General features: G+C 43.1%; 1 protein-coding gene across 2 annotated transcripts in view; it reads left to right on the top strand.

The window, feature by feature from the left end:
- Nucleotides 1-22,666, top strand: part of mthfd1l (methylenetetrahydrofolate dehydrogenase (NADP+ dependent) 1 like) — a 75,776-nt gene that overhangs the window by 13,780 nt on the left and 39,330 nt on the right. For both annotated transcript variants that reach the window (XM_041860341.2, XM_041860343.2), the window contains exons 14-18: nucleotides 332-406; nucleotides 1,997-2,099; nucleotides 6,830-6,906; nucleotides 10,257-10,397; nucleotides 17,257-17,325. In XM_041860341.2, the coding sequence (XP_041716275.2) occupies nucleotides 332-406; nucleotides 1,997-2,099; nucleotides 6,830-6,906; nucleotides 10,257-10,397; nucleotides 17,257-17,325 (465 nt within the window). The remainder of the gene's footprint in view (nucleotides 1-331; nucleotides 407-1,996; nucleotides 2,100-6,829; nucleotides 6,907-10,256; nucleotides 10,398-17,256; nucleotides 17,326-22,666) is intronic.

A 22,666-nucleotide genomic window follows, 5' to 3' on the forward strand; every position in this document is an offset into this window, starting at 1 on the left:
CCAGTATATTCCCAGTCGGTATTAGATAGAACGTTGCAACTAACTCAATTTTCTTGTCTACTATAATAAAACTAAATTTAAGAAAAGTACATGTCTAAAGGTTACTTTTCAACATCGCCTGTTCCCGAGCGTTTTCACTACTTAGAAAAATGTGATATTGTATGCCCCTTTTCATTACGGTGCTAGCAGCCAAGTGAGTGGTAGCTAGCTACCGACCGGAACACTAGTGAGGTCACAATGATGTCACAGGACCCATTTTTAACTTCCAGATTATGTATGAATTATGACATCACCACTTGATATATTCTCTGACTGTTACATCTCTCTCCAGGCTCTGTACAGCAGACTGGTCCCCTCAGTGAACGGAGTCAGGCGCTTCTCTCCCATACAGATCGCAAGGCTGCGTGTAAGTCCACCCAATTCACTGCCTAACGTCTTATGTACTGGCTATTGTTCAGTTACCTCGCCCAGTTATGTCCCCAAGACCTCCACTAGGTTGCCTCAGTGAGCTGATATACTGGTAGTCCAACATCCCTTCATAGGACCTCTCACTCTGCAGCCCTATCCCCTCAACATCACCACACACTCATCTGTTTAGATTACAGCTAGAGTATTATAGGACTCTATGGTTTACCATAGGACTTTTATGGGAGTGTTGATAGCAGAGCGGCTTAGTGTTAAGCCATAACAAACAAACAGATAGGAGGGGGTGATGGAGGCGTGGGGTCCTCCGCGAACCAGCAGACAGCCTACAGTCTGAGACACAAATGCACAACTTGAGGAAGAGTTGAGAAGTTCAGGAGGATGTGAAATATGAATCAGTTTGAAGATGGAAGAGGGAGGGAGAGCGAAAGAGTGGAAGAACTGAGGGAAAAGTACTGGAGGAGTCTCTTAAGAATTGTCTAATGAAGGGAATCTAGGACCAGACTTAAATAAAAGATCAGCCTATCTTCCGCAAGAAATTCCATTATTTGGTATTTTGTTGATGGTGGAAAAAGTGTTCAATTGGTTTGAGATCTGGTGACTGAGACACGCACACCCTTTAAACTCCCATGTTTAAAGGGTGTGCGTCACAATGATGTCACAGGACCCTTGCTCCTTTGAGACCCCTCTTTCAAAGTCACTGAGATCTCTTCTTCTAGCCATGGTAGCCAAAATAATGGGCAACTGGGAATTTTTATACATGACCCTAAGCATGATGGGATGTTAACTGCTTAATTAACTCAGGAACCACACCTGTGTGGAAGGGAAGCACCTGCTTTCAATATAGTTTGTATCCCTCATTTACTCAAGGGTTTCCAATATTTTGGTAGTTACCTGTAGTTGGGATAGGTGATATGATAAACATCACAGGGAAATCTAGGATATGAGTTAGATGACAGGTGGTAGACATCAGCCCTATCCTATTATTAAAGACATCTGAGATCGGAAAATAGACATCACAGGGAAATCCTAGGAGTCTCTTGGACCTCCTTGAGCAGTCTTTTTTTATTTTACCAGGTAAGTTGACTGAGATCACATTCTCAGCAACGACCTTGGGAATAGTTACAGGGGAGAGGAGGGGGGATGAATGAGCCAATTGGAAGCTGGGAATGATTAGGTGGCCATGATGGTATGAGGGCCAGATTGGGAATTTAGCCAGGACACCGGGGTTAACACCCCTACTCTTACGATAAGTGCCATGGGATCTTTAGTGACAACAGAGAGTCAGGACACCCGTTTAATGACGGTGCCCTACACATGGCAATGTCCCCAATCACTACCCTGGGATATTATTATGTTTGTCCAGAGGAAAGAGTGCCTCCTACTGGCCAAAAAAACTCCACTTCCAGCAGCATCTGGTCTCCTATCCAGGGACCAACCAGGACCAACCCTGCTTAGATTCAGAGGCAAGCCAGCAGTGGGATGCAGGGTGGTATGCTGCTGGCTTGACCACTGCATGATTCATAAGCTGTTGTTGACATGATCATCTCCCTCTCTCTCTCTCCTGCTCTAGCGTTTGGGCATCAGTGAGATTGACCCCAGTGCTCTCACGCCCCAAGAGGTCACCTCCTTTGTCCGTCTCGACCTCGACCCCGCCAAGGTCACCTGGCAGAGAGGTAGGACCCTGTCCAATCAGTTATTCCCTCCTCCCATATTCCAGTTTATCATTGGCTGTATCAGGGAGGCCCCCCACATGATTGGTTAATGTGTTGATTTGAGGGGTGGAGCAGGGTTTCCATTAGCTGGTAATTGTAATTGTAGATGGCCAATTGTGCTGCTGAGGAGAGAGAGAAAGCGCGAAAGGAGCCTTGGCCTAAAATGAAAGTTGGAGAGTATGCCTATAGTGAAAAGCCTACAAGGCAGGGCTCCAGACTGCGACCATTTAGTCGCCTTTTGTGACCCGTTGACTTGGCTGTGCGAGTAAAAAAATGTATTGGTCGCATCGTTGCTGGCTCACATTCATTCACCTCACTAAAAACATCAAATTTTTTGGGTGGCTAAAACCATGATTTGGTCAAACAGTAAAGTACATTATCCTCATGATTCCTGTCATGAAAGTATCATTAGCCTATTGCTGTCATTTGTTGGGTACGGTAGGCACTAGCCTTAGTTGGTAATTGCTGCGTTATAGCCTGTTCAAAACATTTGTGGAGGTTTTAACAAGTTCACAAGTGTTTTGTTTCATTATTTTTAGCCATTTTCTTTGGCCAAATTAAGTTTTGACTGTAATGTTGTGTTTGCCGCAATATAATATCCTTCTCGTATTTTCCCTATAAACAATGGCTTGACTTACTTTTGATATTACCCTAATAAAGTTTAGAAACTTTTGTGAAGGTGTGGTGTGGCTATTAGCTTATTATACTGCAGGCCTATGATATGAAGGCAGTGCGCACCGGCACTAAAACTGACTCCGACAGTTGAACTTGAGGTGAGGAAGAATGTTATACAGTGAGGGAAAAAAGTATTTGATCCCCTGCTGATTTTGTACGTTTGCCCACTGACAAAGAAATGATCAGTCTATAATTTAATGGTAGGTTTATTTGAACAGTGAGAGACAGAATGACAACAAAAAAAAACAGAAAAACGCATGTCAAAAATGTTATAAATTGATTTGCAATTTAATGAGGGAAATAAGTATAGATTTCTGGCTCCCAGGTGTCTTTTATACAGGTAACGAGCTGAGATTAGGAGCACACTCTTAAAGGGGAGTGCTCCTAATCTCAGCTTGTTACCTAAAAAGACACCTGTCCACAGAAGCAATCAATCAATCAGATTCCAAACTCTCCACCATGGCCAAGACCAAAGTGCTCTCCAAGGATGTCAGGGACAAGATTGTTGACCCACACAAGGCTGGAATGGGCTACAAGACCATCGCCAAGCAGCTTGGTGAGAAGGTGACAACAGTTGGTGCGATTATTCGCAAATGGAAGAAACACAAAATAACTGTCAATCTCCCTCGGCCTGGGGCTCCATGCAAGATCTCACCTCGTGGAGTTGCAATGATCATGAGAACGGTGAGGGATCAGTCCAGAACTACACGGGAGGATCTTGTCAATGATCTCAAGGCAGCTGGGACCATAGTCACCAAGAAAACAATTGGTAACACACTACGCCGTGAAGGACTGGAATCCTGCAGCCCCCGCAAGGTCCACCTGCTCAAGAAAGCACATACAGTGGGGAGAACAAGTATTTGACACACTGCCGATTTTGCAGGTTTTCCTACTTACAAAGCATGTATAGGTCTGCAATAAAATGCAAATTAATTACTTAAAAATCATACAATGTGTTTTTCTGGATTTTTGTTTTAGATTCCGTCTCTCACAGTTGAAGTGTACCTATGATAAAAATTACAGACCTCTACATGCTTTGTAAGTAGGAAACACTGCCGATTTTGCAGGTTATCAAATAATTGTTCTCCTCACTGTATACATGCCCGTCTGAAGTTTGCCAATGAACATCTGAATGATTCAGAGGAGAACTGGGTGAAAGTGTTGTGGTCAGATGAGACCAAAATGGAGCTCTTTGGCATCAACTCAACTCGCCGTGTTTGGAGGAGGAGGAATGCTGCCTATGACCCCAAGAACACCATCCCCACCGTCAAACATGGAGGTGGAAACATTATGCTTTGGGGGTGTTTTTCTGCTAAGGGGACAGGACAACTTCACCGCATCAAAGGGACGATGGACGTGGCCATGTACCGTCAAATCTTGGGTGAGAACCGCCTTCCCTCAGCCAGGGTATTGAAAATGGGTCGTGGATGGGTATTCCAGCATGACAATGACCCAAAACACACGGTCAAGGCAACAAAGGAGTGGCTCAAGAAGAAGCACATTAAGGTCCTGGAGTGGCCTAGCCAGTCTCCAGACCTTAATCCCATAGAAAATCTGTAGAGGGAGCTGAAGGTTCGAGTTGCCAAACGTCAGCCTCGAAACCTTAATGACTTGGAGAAGATCTGCAAAGGGAGTGGGACAAAATCCCTCCTGAGATGTGTGCAAACCTGGTCGCCAAATACAAGAAACCTCTGACCTATGTGATTGCCAACAAGGGTTTTGCCACCAAGTACTAAGTCATGTTTTGCAGAGGGGTCAAATACTTATTTCCCTCATTAAAATGCAAATCAATTGATAACATTTTTGACATGCGTTTTTCTGGATTTTTTGTTGTTATTCTGTCTCTCACTGTTCAAATAAACCTACCATTGAAATTATAGACTGATCATTTCCTTGTCAGTGGGCAAACGTACAAAATCAGCAGGGGATCAAATACTTTTTTCCCTCACTATATATATATATATATACTACCAGTCAAAAGTTTGGACACACCTACTCATTCAAGGGTTTTCTTTATTTTTACTATTTTCTACATTGTAGAATAATAGTGAAGACATCAAAACTATCAAATAACACATATGGAATCATGTAGTAACCAAAAAAGTGTTAAACAAATCAAAATATATTTTATATTTGAGGTTCTTCAAATAGCCACCCTTTGCCTTGATGACAGCTTTGCACACTCTTGGCATTCTCTCAACCAGCTTCACCTGGAATGCTTTTCCAACAGTCTTGAAGGAGTGCCCACATATGCTGAGCACTAGTTGGCTGCTTTTCCTTCACTCTGCGGTCCGACTCATCCCAAACCATCTCAATTGGGTTGAGGTCAGGTGATTGTGGAGGCCAGGTCATCTGATGCAGCACTCCATCGCTCTTCTTCTTGGTAAAATAGCCCTTACACAGCCTGGAGGTGTGTAGGGTCATTCACCTGTTGAAAAACTCCTGAGTGGCGCAGTGGTCTAAGGCACTGCATCGCAGTGCTAACTGTGCCACTAGAGATCCTGGTTCGAATCCAGGCTCTGTCGCAGCCGGCCGCGACCGGGAGACTCATGGGCGGCGCACAATTGGCCCAGCGTCGTCCAGGGTAGGGGAGGGAATGGCCGGCAGGGATGTAGCTCAGTTGATAGAGCATGGCGTTTGCAACGCCAGGGTTGTGGGTTCGATTCCCACGGGGGGCCAGTATAAAAAATAAATAATTGTATTCACTAACTGTAAGTCGCTCTGGATAAGAGCGTCTGCTAAATGACGTAAATGTAAAATGTAATGTAAATGAAAAACAAATGATAGTCCCACTAAGCCCAAACCAGATGGGATGGTGTATAGCTGTAGAATGCTGTGGTAGCCATGCTGGTTAAGTTTGCCTTGAATTCTAAATAAATCACATAGTTTCACCAGCAAAGCACCTCCGCACCATAACACCACCTCCTCCATGCTTTACAGTGGGAGCTACACATGTGGAGATCACCCCTCTGTTATGCCTGATGGGGTATTTACTCCACAGGCTCAAAGGGGCACATTGAAGCGTGGGCCTCAGAAGATTAAAAACAGTGTTAGTACATATGCGTGTGTGTCTGTGCACACATCTGTATTTCTGCCAGCCTATGGCTTGTGCACGTCTGTTTTTATTTAATTAAAGCACAGAACGATGTTGGACTCCTGTGATTTCCTGTGGTCTTGGTGGATAGCTAACCACAGAATAACCAATGCTAAACCTCCATTATTAGGCGTTTAGACAAACTGTTGAGTGAGACCTAAGGAACTCCCCCTTAACCTTCTCTATTGGCACTTCCAAGTTCTAATGTTCCATTATTTAATTAAAATGTAATCACTCAAGCATATGTTTCCTAGTTCATAAGTTCAAATAAGTTTAGTGAATTGAATAGCCCTACCTATATCAGTTTATACTATTTCAATGACCTTGGATTACATTTTTAACCTGTGTGTCTTAATTATGTCTGTGAGCACGTAGTTATGTCCAGATTTCCAGTCGGCAAAATTTGTTTTTTATCTTGGCTCGCGCTGGTCATTCAGAGGTCTCTTTAGGTGGTGTGTGTGTCAGTTACAGGCCCATCATACATGTGTTTTAATACTGTTTACTGTCCAAATGGATTTTACAGACCAGGCCAGGGTTGGGTTGTAAAGGACATGACTCAATACTGTGTACCAGGGGGTCACATAGGTTTTAAAGGCTCTCCCTGGTCCATGTTTATGAATGACCGTTAAACTGGCCTCTATCAGATGTTTTCCACATGTCACTGAATCATTATGACGTTTTGAAGGGGCTCAGTATTTTAGAATTGTTTTTATTTTTTTGTGATTAGGTTTTCAAAAATCCTGTAACTTTCCCGGGTTTTCCAGGAATCCTGGTGGGAAGATTCACGTATTTCGTGCCTATTCCATCCTGATTCCAGGAGTCTTTTTGGGAATGTTCCTGGATTGTTCCTGGATTTTTGCAATCTTAAGTGTAATGTATGTATTAGGATACTGTATTTATGGGGATTTTTTCTGTCTTGCAGTGGTTGATACCAATGATCGTTTCCTGAGGAAGATAACTGTAGGACAGGCCAGCACTGAGAAAGGACATGTGCGAGAGGTATGTACAGTATATCTTTAAAATGGCACGTACAGTATATCCATGTGATTATGTGTATGACCTGAGTGATAACTCACTTAATAATAAGATTAATAATATATTTATTTTATATAGCGCTTTTCATTCAAGTAGAATCTCAGTCGCTTAAAGTAAATACATACACTACCGTTCAAAAGTTTGTGATCACTTAGAAATGTCCTTGATTTCGAAAGAAAGGCAATTTTTTGTCCGTTAAAATAGCATCAAATTGATCAGAAATACAGTGTAGACCTTGTTAATGTTGTAAATGGCTATTGTAGCTGGAGACGGCTGATTTTTAATGGAATATCTACATAGGCGTACAGAGGCCCATTATCAGCAACAATCAGTCCTGTGTTCCAATGGCATGTTGTGTTTGCTAATCCAAGTTTATCATTTTAAAAGGCTAATTGATCATTAGAAAACCCTTTTGCAATTATGTTAGCACAGCTGAAAACTGTTGTGCTGATTAAAGAAGCAATGAAACTGGCCTTCTTGAGACTAGTTGAGGATCTGGAGCATCAGCAATTGTGGGTTTGATTAAAGGCTCAAAATGTCCAGAAACAAATAACTTTCTTCTGAAACTCGTCAGTCTATTCTTGTTCTGAGAAATTAAGGCTTCCATGCGAGAAATTGCCAAGAAACTGAAGAGCTGGTACAACGCTGTGTACTACTCACTTCACAGAACAGCTCAAACTGGCTCTAACCAGAATAGAAAGAGGAGTGGGAGGCCCCGGTGCACAACTGAGCAAGAGGACAAAGACATTAGAATGTCTAGTTTGAGAAACAGACGCTTCACAGGTCCTCAACTGGCAGCTTCATTAAACAGTACCCACAAAACACCAGTCTCAACGTCAACAGTGAAGAGACTCCGGGATGCTGACCTTCTAGGCAGAGTTGCAAAGAAAAAGCCATATCTCAGACTGCCTATCTTAATCTTTAATTTTTATTGGCCAGTCTGAGATATGGCTTTTTCTTTGCAACTCTGCCTAGCATCCCGGAGTCGCCTCTTCACTGTTGACGTTGAGACTGGTGTTTTGCGGTATGGTTAATGATACATTGTGTTGGTATGGTTCTTCTGGTTCTCTTTCTTTCTCACACACACACACACACACACAAGGTTATTATAGTTTTGTGTTTTTATATTTGTTTTTATTAGTTATAAGATTTCTATTTTAAATTCAGTTTAGTTTTAGTTAAGTTTTCAGATCTGATTTACTATTTCATTTTTATATTATTTCGTTTTAGTGTTAAGGACAGAAAGCGCACCTGTGCACATGCGCAGATACTCTGTGTGACTGTGTGAGAGCAAAAACTCACTCATCTCAATCTGCGGTGCTGCTCGTCGCAACGTTATCTCACTGAGTCTTTACATCATTAAGTCAATCTCAATGTGACCCGCCAGATTCAGAAGCTTGAAAAAAAGCTGTAAAACCCCATTAGATTTTTGACCAAAATTCTATAAAAAGGCTAAAACTGAATATAATTCATGATGCTTTTTATTTTATTTGAGTTAGTTTTGGAATCAAAGATAATAGTTTCAGTATATTTTCAGTTTTTCAAACGGGTTTGTTAATTATTTTAAGTTTACTAAAAAAAAATGTCATTCGTTTACTCTAATAACCTTGACACACACACACACACACACACACACACAGATAAACAACAGCCCTTCCTTCCATTGTTTCCCTATCACTCTGACTCAATAAGGCTTTTGGAAAACTAGGCCACATCCATGAAACATCGCTCTCTCTGCACGTGTGTTTACAAAAATGTATATTGCCTAATTCCCTGTAGAAAAGCGGTCTTGCTTGGACTCTTATCAACTGGGATGGAATCAAGACTCGTGTTAGTAGTTAACGTCAGTCTACCTGCCAGTTGTATAGTGTTGTACATGAGGGGTGTGTGTGTGTGTGTGTTATCCCTCCACTCCCTCCCTCAGCTCCCCACTGTTCTCTCTCAAGTGTTATCTGTTGTGTGTGTGTGTGTGTGTTTATATACTCTATCTGCATCATTCCCCTCTCTCTCTCGATTCAGTTTTACTTATTTGACCTCAAGATGTGGATTGTGTGTTTTTGAGTTGTTCCATGTCATTTTAGCAAGCCATGACACCCACCATCTCAGATTGTTCTGACATTTTCTGTAGTTAGAAACAGTATTTTGTTGAAATTGAATTTTATCTCTGAGAAATTAAGCTAAGTGATTGCTCTCAAATTGGCCATTTTAATTTATAGGATTCAGATAATATTCAATAAATGTAGTACCCAATATCCGATTTGGACCAAACTTCTTCCTACCAATTAGTAAGACATGATGAATCACCCCCCATTTAAAAAAAATAATAAATAATTCAAAAGCCACCCACGGACCCCCCCACACCCCATGCCAATCCCACCCCAACAACCAGTATATTGATCAGTGCATTGTTGGGTTTAGAGCTAGCAACAAAGGCATTTCACTGTACTTGTGCACATGACATTAAAACTTGAAACTATACAGCTACAGCTTGGTGTGTTGCTTCCACGTAATATGTAATGTATTCCCTGTGAATCTGGTGATGGTTTTTTTCCCCGTTCAGAAAAATTAGTAATTGAAGTCGCTTGCATTATTTACCATAAAGTAGTGTGCAATTTCCGGTTTTGGCCACTAGATGCCGCTGTTCCTGTTATACTACCACACTCTTTTAACCATTTTGCAGATCTCTTATGTTTAAATGGATCACAAAATTTCCTTTGCACCTTTGGGTAGAAAACCAATATATTTGGCTCCGGATGAAAATAAATTGTGTGGTCATCCTCACAATTCAAGCCTGTCCACAGGGAATACATTACATAGTATGGAGAAGCAATACTCCAAGCCACAGCTTCAAACTACTAGTCAAACGTAGAGAACTGATACTGTATACTGGTTGTTGGTGTGGGATTGGCGTGGGGGGTCCGTGGATGGCTTTAGAATTTTTTTGGGATTCCTCATGTCTTACTCATTGGTAGGAAGAAGTTTGGTCCAAATTGGATGTTGGGTACTATATTTATTGAATATTATCTGAATACTATAAATTAAAATGGCCAATTTGGGTGCAATCAATTAGCTTAATTTCTCAGAGAAAAATAAATTAAAAATAAATATCAGGAATGCTATTCATATGTTACTAACTACAGAAACGATTTGAGAACAATCTGAGAGGGTGGGTGTCAATCCTCTTCCTTGTGCTTTTTGAGGTGGAACGACCCTCGTCTATCTCTTGTGGAGACCCAGTTTGACAAAGCAGTGGCCATTTGAGATTTTGATAGTGTGTGTATTTACAGACAATATGTTTCTCTCCTCCTGTGTAGACCCAGTTTGACATAGCGGTGGCCAGTGAGATCATGGCTATCCTGGCCCTGACTGACGGACTGCGGGACATGAAGACCAGACTGGGACGTATGGTGGTGGGCAGCAGCCGCAGTGGACAGCCCGTCACAGCAGAGGACCTGGTAATATAATCATATAATAAATACCATTATCCAAAATCATGCGTTCATACATTTTACATAAGGTTGGCCCCAGGAATCGAACCCACAATCCTGCCGTTGCAAGCGTCTCTGTGCGTGTGTGATCAAGTCAAATCGTATTTGTCACATGCGCCGAATACAACAGGTGTAGACCTTACAGTGAAATTCTTACTTACAAGCCCTTAACCAACAATGCAGTTTTAAGAACAATAAGTGTTAAGTAAAAAATTTATCAATCAAAAATAATTAAAGAGCAGCAGTAAAATAACAGTAGCGAAGGCTATATACAGGGGGTACCGGTACAGAGTCAATGTGCGGGGGCACAGGTTAGTCGAGGTAATTGAGGTAATATGTACATGTGATGAGAGCTAAACGGTGTCAGTTAGGGCTAATCAGTTGTAGTATTGTTCCACTTAAAGACATCGGTCATAAATTCCTTTAATGGCCGTAGCATACTTTAGCATCAGCCTATAAAACCATTGCGAAGGCTGTCATATGTCAAGACCGCTTCACTAAGCTCTCTTTGTCTCTCTTGGCCTTCCTGATTATCTTGACAAGTGGAGCTTTGGCTCTGTGTTTGTCTCAGTCTGTGTTACATAAACTCAGTCATCACATGAACATTATCACAGATGTCATGAGACAAATGTTTCATTTTGGCATTATAATAAGGTTGGTAGCAACATGGAAAATTGTTTGCAGCTCAAGTCGACTGCAAAATCCGCAATGCTCTCTCTATGGGCTGGCTAGCTAGTTAGTTAGATACTCTTGTAGATATAGTGTATGTGGAAAGAGGCAGACAAATAGGAAAAATGTGCTAGACCCTCCATTAAATAAAAACTATTCTCGAGGTAGAAACAGGGCTGTTTTACGGTGACCATTTAACCGCCCGCCGGCGGTCATGAGTCATGACGGCAGTCAAATTCCACGTGACCGTTTAGTCACGGTAATTAGGCTTCTCCAAGCTCTGATGCTGCTGATGGTCATTAGTAGCCTACCAAACTTGCTAAGTGCCTGGTACTAAGCACTCTCTTGTCCCTCTAATCACTCTGACATCAATGCAAATGTAATCGAAAATCTAATGAAACACTTCATGAGAGCCCATGAGTTCATGTTGCGCAACATTTCTGTAGGCTATGCAATTGCGTGAGAAAACAGTTTTGATGGCCTCTATTAAAAAGAGGAGGATCCCAGCAGCTTTCTATAGGCTAGGCCTACTATATTTATTTCTCAACTTTCCTAATATTAAGCACATTGCCTCACTTTACAACAGGAGTATAGCCTACCTGGCTGGCATGAAATTGAACCACGGGAAAAGTGCATAGATTACATATATTTTTTCCCCCCATGCCCCTTTTCTGAGACAGGTGCATGAAAATGGTCTGTTGTAACTCAAAACTAATTTCACACGTATATGTCAAGACAACATTAAATTAAGAATAGTCTGATGGGTGACAATATTAGCCCATCACTTGTGAATGATGCATTATCACTTTTGAATGATGAAACCGCTTGCCTTTTTTATTTATTTGTATCATAGTGGAACACCTCATGTAGCCTAGCCCATAGACCTGTATGTTTTGAAAAGGTTTGTATCACAGCTAAAGTTCCAAATAACTTCTTAAAATTAAGCACATTAATCTGCTTTATAACAGGTGTAGAGCCTAACTGGCATACATAGGCTGCGCGTGAGTTTCAAGTTTGGGGAAGATAATTTTCCCCATTTAAAAATGCTCCTTTATAATAAAGCATTACATGCATAATCGCGTTTGTCTTCACTTTTGAGAACAGTGCAAATGCAATCAAAAATCACATCAAACAATTATCATCAAAACAGCCTATCATACTTTTTAAAACTCACCTCACTGTGATGATCAATTTGAAGAAAGAAGTTCAACAGCAGGTTGAAACAGTGTCAACGAAATGGACAGATCTTTCTAAGGTGATGATTAATTCAAAACACCCAGAGCTTATGCATATGCATATGAGCCCAAGCCCAAAAACAAAACTGAATTAAAATGATGATTGTGCCATTATACAATACATAGCCTACTGCATATTACGCATTGCAGAAAAACATACAACAAAACTGATTTAAGATGTCTTTGGTACATCATTAGTCTATCCTTTGAGTGTGAACTGTATTATTATGCATACTGGATGGACTGGTTACCTTATGCTACGCTCCTAAATGTATATCCATGAGTCTGGGAGAGAATGTATAGCCATAGGCGATGCTGTTAGTTAATTGATAGGCTTACAGTTAGCCTACAATTAGTGAATTTGTATTTTGAATAGCCTAGTAATAGGGAATTTTTTATATTTTCATAATTAATTGGGTGACACATTACCTTTTAGCTACAGAATATCTCACCACCGTGTGTTTCCGTCTCCTCTCTCTCCTTTATTCCTTTCTCGAGCGCGTAGACGGGCTGTAAACAGTTTAGTTAAATGTGTTTCATTGCGAAAACATGTTACTATCGATGTTCCCGAACAGATTTTCACTTTTCCCAAGGTTGGAGAGCCCATGGCATACAACTCCCGAGTGGCGCAGTGGTCTAAGGCTGTGCCACTAGAGATCCTGGTTCGAATCCAGGCTCTGTCGTAGCTGGCCGCGACAGGGAGACCCATGGGGCGGCGCACAATCGGCCCAGCGTCGTCCAGGGTAGGGGAGGGAATGGCCGGCAGGGATGTAGCTCAGTTGGTAGAGCATGGCGTTTGCAACGCCAGGGTTGTGGGTTAAATTCCCAAAATAATGTATGCACTCACCAACTGAATGACTAAAATGTCAAATGTAAATGTAATACAGAGTTTGGGTGGAACATCACCTGTCGGGCAGCGAGAAATAAGTGTTCTTGTATTTATTTCTCAGCTGCTCATATTATGCTCCGCTATAAAACCGAAGTAGCCTACAAAACGGACCAGTGGGAAAGCTCACGGCCTCCATTCACTATTCGAGTGCATACAGATTTAATGTATTTTTTCCCCTGACCCCGTACTTGCCCGTTTGATAATGCCCCATTCTAAATCTAAACTAATTTGACATATTGGTAAAGACTAAATTAAATTGAGAAATAGTCTGATGGGTGAAAATCACTTGATGAGAGAACAGCTGTGCAGCCTGAGGCAAGGAACAGAGCACAAGCTTTTTTGCTTCTATCTCAAATCATCAATAGCCGATAGTCGCTCCATGCAGCCCATATATGTTTTGATTTCTAAGACATTCTAAGGTTTGTTTCATTCACAACTAAAGTTGCCAAATAACTCTAAATCTAGCATATAGGACCTGTTTCAAGTGTTCACTTTTACGCTTATACAGTGGGGGAAAAAAGTATTTAGTCAGCCACCAATTGTGCAAGTTCTCCCACTTAAAAAGATGAGAGAGGCCTGTCATTTTCATCATAGGTACACGTCAACTATGACAGACAAATTGAGGAAAAAAAATCCAGAAAATCACATTGTAGGATTTTTAATGAATTTATTTGCAAATTATGGTGGAAAATAAGTATTTGGTCAACTACAAACAAGCAAGAATTCTGGCTCTCACAGATCTGTAACTTCTTATTTAAGAGGCTCCTCTGTCCTCCACTCGTTACCTGTATTAATGGCACCTGTTTGAACTTGTTATCAGTATAAAAGACACCTGTCCACAACCTCAAACAGTCACACTCCAAACTCCACTATGGCCAAGACCAAAGAGCTGTCAAAGGACACCAGAAACAAAATTGTAGACCTGTACCAGGCTGGGAAGACTGAATCTGCAATAGGTAGGCAGCTTGGTTTGAAGAAATCAACTGTGGGAGCAATTATTAGGAAATGGAAGACATACAGTGGGGGAAAAAGTATTTAGTCAGCCACCAATTGTGCAAGTTCTCCCACTTAAAAAGATGAGAGAGGCCTGTAATTTTCATCATAGGTACACGTCAACTATGACAGACAAAATGAGAAAAACAAATCCAGAAAATCACATTGTAGGATTTTTAATGAATTTATTAGCAAATTATGGTGGAAAATAAGTATTTGGTCAATAACAAAAGTTTCTCAATACTTTGTTATATACCCTTTGTTGGCAATGACACAGGTCAAACGTTTTCTGTAAGTCTTCACAAGGTTTTCACACACTGTTGCTGGTATTTTGGCCTATTCCTCCATGCAGATCTCCTCTAGAGCAGTGATGTTTTGGGGATGTCGCTGGGCAACACAGACTTTCAACTCCCTCCAAAGATTTTCTATGGGGTTGAGATCTGGAGTCTGGCTAGGCCACTCCAGGACCTTGAAATGCATCTTACGAAGCCACTCCTTCGTTGCCCGGGCGGTGTGTTTGGGATCATTGTCATGCTGAAAGACCCAGCCACGTTTCATCTTCAATGCCCTTGCTGATGGAAGGAGGTTTTCACTCAAAATCTCACGATACATGGCCCCATTCATTCTTTCCTTTACACGGATCAGTCGTCCTGGTCCCTTTGCAGAAAAACTGCCCCAAAGCATGATGTTTCCACCCCCATGCTTCACAGTAGGTATGGTGTTCTTTGGATGCAACTCAGCATTCTTTGTCCTCCAAACACGACTGAGTTGAATTTTTACCAAAAAGTTCTATTTTGGTTTCATCTGACCATATGACATTCTCCCAATCCTCTTCTGGATCATCCAAATGCACTCTAGCAAACTTCAGACGGGCCTGGACATGTACTGGCTTAAGCAGGGGGACACGTCTGGCACTGCAGGATTTGAGTCCCTGGCGGCGTAGTGTGTTACTGATGGTAGGCTTTGTTACTTTGGTCCCAGCTCTCTGCAGGTCATTCACTAGGTCCCCCTGTGTGGTTCTGGGATTTTTGCTCATCGTTCTTGTGATCATTTTGACCCCACGGGGTGAGATCTTGCGTGGAGCCCCAGATCGAGGGAGATTATCAGTGGTCTTGTTTGTCTTCCATTTGCTAATAATTGCTCCCACAGTTGATTTCTTCAAACCAAGCTGCTTACCTATTGCAGATTCAGTCTTCCCAGCCTGGTGCAGGTCTACAATTTTGTTTCTGGTGTCCTTTGACAGCTCTTTGGTCTTGGCCATAGTGGAGTTTGGAGTGTGACTGTTTGAGGTTGTGGACAGGTGTCTTTTATACTGATAACAAGTTCAAACAGGTGCCATTAATACAGGTAACGAGTGGAGGACAGAGGAGCCTCTTAAATAAGAAGTTACAGGTCTGTGAGAGCCAGAAATATTGCTTGTTTGTAGGTGACCAAATACTTATTTTCCACCATAATTTGCAAATAAATTCATTAAAAATCCTACAATGTGATTTTCTGGAATTTTTTTCCTCAATTTGTCTGTCATAGTTGACGTGTACCTATGATGAAAATTACAGGCCTCTCATCTTTTTAAGTGGGAGAACTTGCACAATTGGTGGCTGACTAAATACTTTTTTCCCCCACTGTATAGCCACTTCAAATGCGCACTCGCTCCATAATGGGGAAAATATCCTTTCTATTTATTGCAGCTAAGTTCAGTTATAATCTTCTTACTATAAAATCATATAACATAAAATAATGACACGGGACTTATAACCATATCTTGTCAGTTAAATGAACAAGCCTATGGCATGGAGGATAGCCAGACATACAGTAGGCCAACTGGTATTCTGTTCTTCTGAAATACATTTTCTTCATATCATGTTTCTTTAGACCTGACTAAAATAAATAATAGATTTATTGTGATGGTGTACATTATTAAATTGATTTATTATACTTTTTTTTTTATGTAGATGTTCCAAAAGAGCACATCAGCAGCTTGTATGTGTGGAGGCCTGGAGATGCTAAAGGTGTTTATGTTAATTAATGGTCAATTACCTTGAGACCAGCAGGCTTTTGCATGACAATAACCGGCTGACAGAATTTCATGACCGCCACAGCCCTAGGTAGGAATATTGCAAAAATATGATCAATGGCTCGTTCAAGGGAAGGCATCCTCCCGAGTTATTACATTGGCCAGTATTAAGATCTGACATGTATGATATACGTTTTTACGCGATCTAAAAGTTGTATTCCTATAAACTTTCAGTGTAGTGAGAGCGACTTTATCACAGTGCTATGTCATACTGGCTGGATTTCTGCCTGCTTGAATGCCAATAACTCAGATACAAATTAAAACAGGAAATGACCCAGGGAATCGATAGATCTCAGAGATGCACAAAAACAATAGAACATTCAAAATGGATGAACCTTTCCTTTTAGAGGTTAAGTTTATGGTGTTATTATAGGTTAAAAGTAGTTTCCACTCCAGGTTTTGTAGGGATTTAACCCCTAGCGACCCTCAACTATCATGTCCTCCAGGTGCATGTCCCTGCCATTATGGAGACTAAGCAGGGTGGTTGCTGGGCCTCTCAGGAGACAGAGGAGCTTGAGCGCGCAACATGGATCTCATTTGACCCAAAATGGCCGCCAACTGCTCTTGAAAAAATAGCTGTAGCCTCCCCTGTGGAGCCATGTTGGCCCAGGTGGCTCTGATTTCCCCCCCAGCCGGATGTGGTGGTGTTGTTGTAGAGCCATAAAGGCCTGGCTCACTGAGGAGGATCCCATATTCTGTTACTGCGGCATTCCTGATTATCCGTGAATGAAAAACACCCCACCAGGCCAGAATGGATTCTGGGAATGATGATAAGCAGGGGATGGGCTGTGTGTGTGTGTCATTGATGTGTGTATAGAAAGATTGGTTTTGGAGTAAATGCCATTGAAGTGCTTTAACAGGCGTTTTATTGTGTGGTTTGCATGCTTACTGGTTATTTTATTGGTAGGATACTGGAAAATCCCTTCAAGAATATCAGCACTAACAACTTCTCTTTCTCTCTCTCAGGGTGTGAGTGGAGCACTTGCGGTGCTGATGAAGGATGCCATCAAGCCTACCCTCATGCAGACGCTAGAAGTGAGTCTCTACCACACATCCTCATTTCTGTCCAAGCATGAGATGAAAACAGAATAGAGATGGGACAACGATGACTGCACTGTTGGTCAGGAATATCCAGAAAATTCCACGTAGGCGATCAGAGCATTTAGTTTTTTTTACTTTTGCCATTTTATTAACACCTGTCCAATCCTCTTAGATTTACACATTCCAGGTTCCTAGAAAGCTTTCAAATTCCTAGAGATTGGGAATTGGGTGTAGCTGTGAGCTAAGAGCAGGTGTTAGTATTGAACTGAAGAGCAATCAGTTGAGGTTGGGTGTGATGGTCCATACATTTACCCTGCCTCTCCATACATCTGCCTCATTGTGCTCTGTGACATGAACGCATATACTCAGACACACACACACACACATGTGTGACCTCTGACTGGCCCATGGTAGTGGAAACGCCCATACCCGGTACTCTCTGGGGCGATGGAGGAATAGAGATGGAGATTAGGGCTGATGGACTGAATGATTAAACTGATAAAGAGCTGGATCACATCTGGATCTGGCCCTCTCTGACAGGTGGGGCTGGCTGTGTGTCTGTAGGGAGAGGCTCTGGAACCGTCTGTAGAGCAGCAATGTCATTATGCCTTCCATTGTTGAACATTCTAATTGATTACATCACAATGAGAACTGTAGAATTAATTCTAATTGAATGATTGTAAATAATATTGAATGTTTTAATGACAACACAATGGAAATCACAATGTACAACAGTCCAACTCACTCAAAAGGGTTATTCTGAATTATAAAATGGGTTGTTTGGATCCTGTATGCTGATTGGTTGATATGCGGGAGTTGTGGGACTCATGGCAAAATACCATGACGTGTTAATGTCATAATTCCACTGTCCCGCAGCCCAGGCAGGAAATTCATAAACTTAATCTCCCTCTGTAATAAAGCATCTACACATTATCTTTAAATACTACTATTTGGTTTAAAAGTTGGGGGTTGTATAAATCTACCTGTCTGCCTTATGACCTGTGCAACAATGTGTCATTTTACAAATGCGATCTCTCCAGTACCGGTAGCCTAGCTAGCCCAAGAATTAATGTGAAACCAATAATTCTCCATGGAAACCGTAAACACTCAGAATTCCGTTCATTCATTAACCAGCGCAGTGCAGCCTATGTAGGCCTATTGGGTATTTATTAAATCATTATTTATTGACGTTCTTGTCTCTCATCATCATTGAGTCTCTGCTAGCTAGCTAAAGGCCAATGATTTTTTATTTCCATGGCAACGTCGCATGAATACAATTATTAGAATTAACGACTAGGTCAAAACATCAGAAAATAACTAACGACCAGACCGTATGGGCAGCAACCTCCGCATGTAAAAACAAATGTACTTGTTACCATGGGGGGCCAGTATAATATTTTTTTTTTATGTATGCACTCACTAACTGTAAGTCGCTCTGGATAAGAGCGTCTGCTAAATGACGTAAATGTAATGTAAAAAATGTCATTAGTATTTTTATAAATATGTTGGCAACCGTTTTATAGAAGCAATAATGCCCTCAAACCTGGGAAAGTAGGAGATGTTGGTTGGCTACTTTTTTGTTTTGGGAGGTGGTTTCTGGAGTGGTTGTATGTTTTCAGGGTGTGGGGTTGAATAGGGATTAGGTTTTTGTTTTGGGGCGGAGGGGGGAGAGAGTGGTGTTGCAGAGATTGGTTTTATGTTTTGGGAGGAAATGTTGGAGTCCTGTTTTGTGGAACTTTTCCTGTCTGTCTTTCCTGTGTTTCTGGAGGGGGGATGCATATCGGGATGGACCAGGCCTAATGTGTCCGTGGGAATGTTCAGTTTAGCTAGGCTCTCTGTGCCCTTGTGTGTGTGTGTGTGTGTGTGTGTGTGTGTGTGTGTGTGTGTGTGTGTGTGTGCGTGCATATGTATGTTTTCACAGATGGAGCAGGGTCTGTAAAGAGATATAGGAGGAAAGTATTAGTTGCCTCACTGTAAGTGTCTGTAGTCGAGAGGGCCATGATTACTGTATGTGTGTTCTAAAACGGCCAACATACTGTAAGTGGGGTCTGACTGAAACACACACACATATACTGCCTCTTATCTACTGTTTACATACAGTACAAACACCATGCACACAAACATGCCTGTTCAATGTCAACAAGGTGGTCTCCTCTGATCCAGTGCAGGTCCTGCTGTGCTGTGCTGTAGATAGTGTTTTATGGAGGATGCTATGAGGTCATCTGGGCTGGTGTTATGGCCCTGGTGGGTTTGGTACTGCTGCAACGGGGTGGGTTCCTACTCTCTGAGGCTTTGTAAATGATGCTCTCTGCCTGTCACGCCCTGACTTATGGGACTCTTGTATGTTGAGTCAGGGTGTGGATATCTATGTTAGTATTTCTATGTTGTGTGTTTCTATGTTTGGCCGGGTGTGATTACCAATCAGAGGCAGCTGTCGCTCGTTGTATCTGATTGGGGATCATACTTAGGCAGCCTGTTGGCACTCATTAGTTGTGGGATCTTGTTCCGTGTGTAGGCTTGTTTTGTGTTTAGCCTGAGGACTTCAAGTTACGTTGGTTTGTTGTTTTGTTCGTGTGTTTATCGTTTAAATAAACATGTATGCATTTCACGCTGCGCCTTGGTCTGACCCGTCCTTCAACGAACGTGACAGAAGATCCCACCACCAATGGACCAAGCAGCGTGCCCAGGAGGAGCAGAGAGTATGGACTTGGAGGGAGATAAGAGAGGATCTGGCCATGCAGATGGAGGCCCTGAAAGGGATGAGGGTGGAGAAGGAGAGAGTAGCCGATAGCGGACCCTGGGCGAAGGAGGAAGCCCAGGCAGGAGAGGAGAAACGGCGACCCAAGAGGACGCGGTCACGACGAAAGCCCGAGAAGCAGCCCCAAGAAAAAACAATTTGGGGGCTCACGGGGTGGTTGGCGGAGCCTGGGTTCAGAGCAGAGCCAACTCCCCGTACTCACGCTAGGAAGCGTGTGACCGTGCAGGCTCCGTGTTATGCGGAGCTACGCACTGTGTCGCCAGAGCCCCGGCACAGTCCAGTACGTCCTGTGCTAGCACCATGCACGTTCCGTGCGAAAATGGGCATCCAGCCAGGACGGGGTGTGCCGGCTCAACGCTCCTGGTCTCCAGTACGCCTCCTCGGTCCAGCATATCCTGCGCCGGTTCTACGTACTGTATCGCCAGTGCGCGTGCACAGCCCAGTGCGTCCTGTGCTAATGCCACACACGTACTGTGCGGAAGTAGGCATCCAGCCAGGACGGGTTGTGCCAGCTCTCCGCTCCAGACCTCCAGTCCGCCTCCACAGTCCGGCCCGGCCCGTTCCTGTTCCTCGCACCAAGCCAGTGGTGCGTGTTCCCAGTCTGGCTCGGCCCGTTCCTGCTCCTCGCACCAGACCTGTGGTGCGTGTTCCTAGTCCGGTCCGGCCCGTGCCTGCTCCTCGCACCAGACCAGTGGTGCGTGTGTCCAGTCCGGCACGGCCCGTGCCCAGGCACCGGTCAGCTGCTCCACTCCGGAGCTAGAGCAGTCCGCTCCACCGGTGCCTAGTCCAGCTCCGGTCAGCGGATCCACTCCGGAACCAGAGCAGTCCGCTCCACCGGGGTTCAGTCCAGCTCCGGTCAGCAGCTCCACTCCGGAGCCAGAGCAGTCCGCTCCACCGGTGCACAGTCCAGCTCCGGTCAGCAGCTTCACTCCGGAGCCAGAGCAGTCCGCTCCACCGGGGTTCAGTCCAGCTCCGGTCAGCAGCTTCACTCCGGAGCCAGAGCAGTCCGCTCCACCGGTGCCCGGTCTAGCTCCGGTCAGCGGCTCCAGTCCAGACCCAGACGTCAGCCCCTCTCCAGGTTCGGGGTCTCCCACACCAGGGTCCAGACAGGGCTTGGTGTATCGTGGGAGGAAGGAGAGGGGAAGCAGCGCGCCGAGGTCCAGACCAGACCAGGGGCGCAACGGGGAGGCTGAGAGAATGTGGTCGTCACGCCCGGAGCCGGATCCGCCTCCGAGGCGGAATGCCCACCCGGACCCTACCCTGTTATGTAAGGTTTGTGCGGTCGGAGTCCGCACCTTTGGGGGGGGGGGGTACTGTCACGCACTGACTTATGGGACTCTTGTATGTTGAGTCAGGGTGTGGATATCTATCTTAGTATTTCTATGTTGTGTGTTTCTATGTTTGGCCGGGTGTGATTCCCAATCAGAGGCACCTGTCGCTCGTTGTCTCTGATTGGGGATCATACTTAGGCAACCTGTTGGCACTCATTAGTTGTGGGATCTTGTTCCGTGTGTAGGCTTGTTTTGTGTTTAGCCTGAGGATTTCACGTTACGTTGGTTTGTTGGTTTGTTGTTTTGTTCGTGTGTTTATCGTTTAAATAAACATGTATGCATTTCACGCTGCGCCTTGGTCTGACCCGTCCTTCAACGAACGTGACACAGCCTCGCAAATAAAACACACACACACACAGTCCTTTGGACAGCAATTTATCTAATTCACGACTCATTCAGGACTATCCGTATTAATGGTAAGTGTTTAGAAACATTTTCTATTCTTATTTACAATAAAAGTGACTCCAAAATGACACAATACATTATTTACCATTAATTTCCATTAGGCACAAAATAATCTGAAACACAAACAAAACAAACAGCAAATACATCCAATAAGTTTGCAGGGATGTAGCTCAGTTGGTAGAGCATGGCATTTGCAACGCCAGGGTTGTGGGTTCGATTCCAGTATAAAAAAATAAAAATGTATGCACTCACTAACTGTAAGTCGCTCTGGATAAGAGCGTCTGCTAAATGACTACAATGTAAATGTAAAATGTAGAGTCATTGTCAATCTCAATTTAATCTATTTTAAATTCAGGCTGTAACACAAGAAAATGAGGAAAAAGTAAAGCGGTGTGAATACTTTCTGAAGGCACTGTACATACAGACACATAGGAGTGATGTCTTCAGCTTGGCACTGCTAATGATGGCCTGGTGAGGAGAGTTCGGTGTTGTTTACACAGATGTGACTGCAAATGATGAAAGAGTAATGCTCCATCCACAACACACATACGCACGTACACCCCCTGGCTCCTTCATCCTCCACTCCTCTCATCCTCCACTTGTTCCTCACCGGTTCAAAACAGTGACAGTGGAGTAATAGGTACTCGTATGTCGGATTGGTACAGGCATCAGGGTTTAGTTGTACTGCACTACATCCAAGTATGAAACATGTAATCACTCCCTTCAATGAACACTAAGAACTACAGTCTAAATGAGTGGATCATGATTAAATGGACCAATCAGTCTTAGTTTTGACACCTGATTGACCCCAGTCTAACCTTTGACCTTTGAGTGTGATGCT

This window comes from Coregonus clupeaformis, chromosome 33, assembly GCF_020615455.1.
Source record: "Coregonus clupeaformis isolate EN_2021a chromosome 33, ASM2061545v1, whole genome shotgun sequence".
In the NCBI taxonomy this organism is placed as follows: Eukaryota; Metazoa; Chordata; class Actinopteri; order Salmoniformes; family Salmonidae; genus Coregonus; species Coregonus clupeaformis.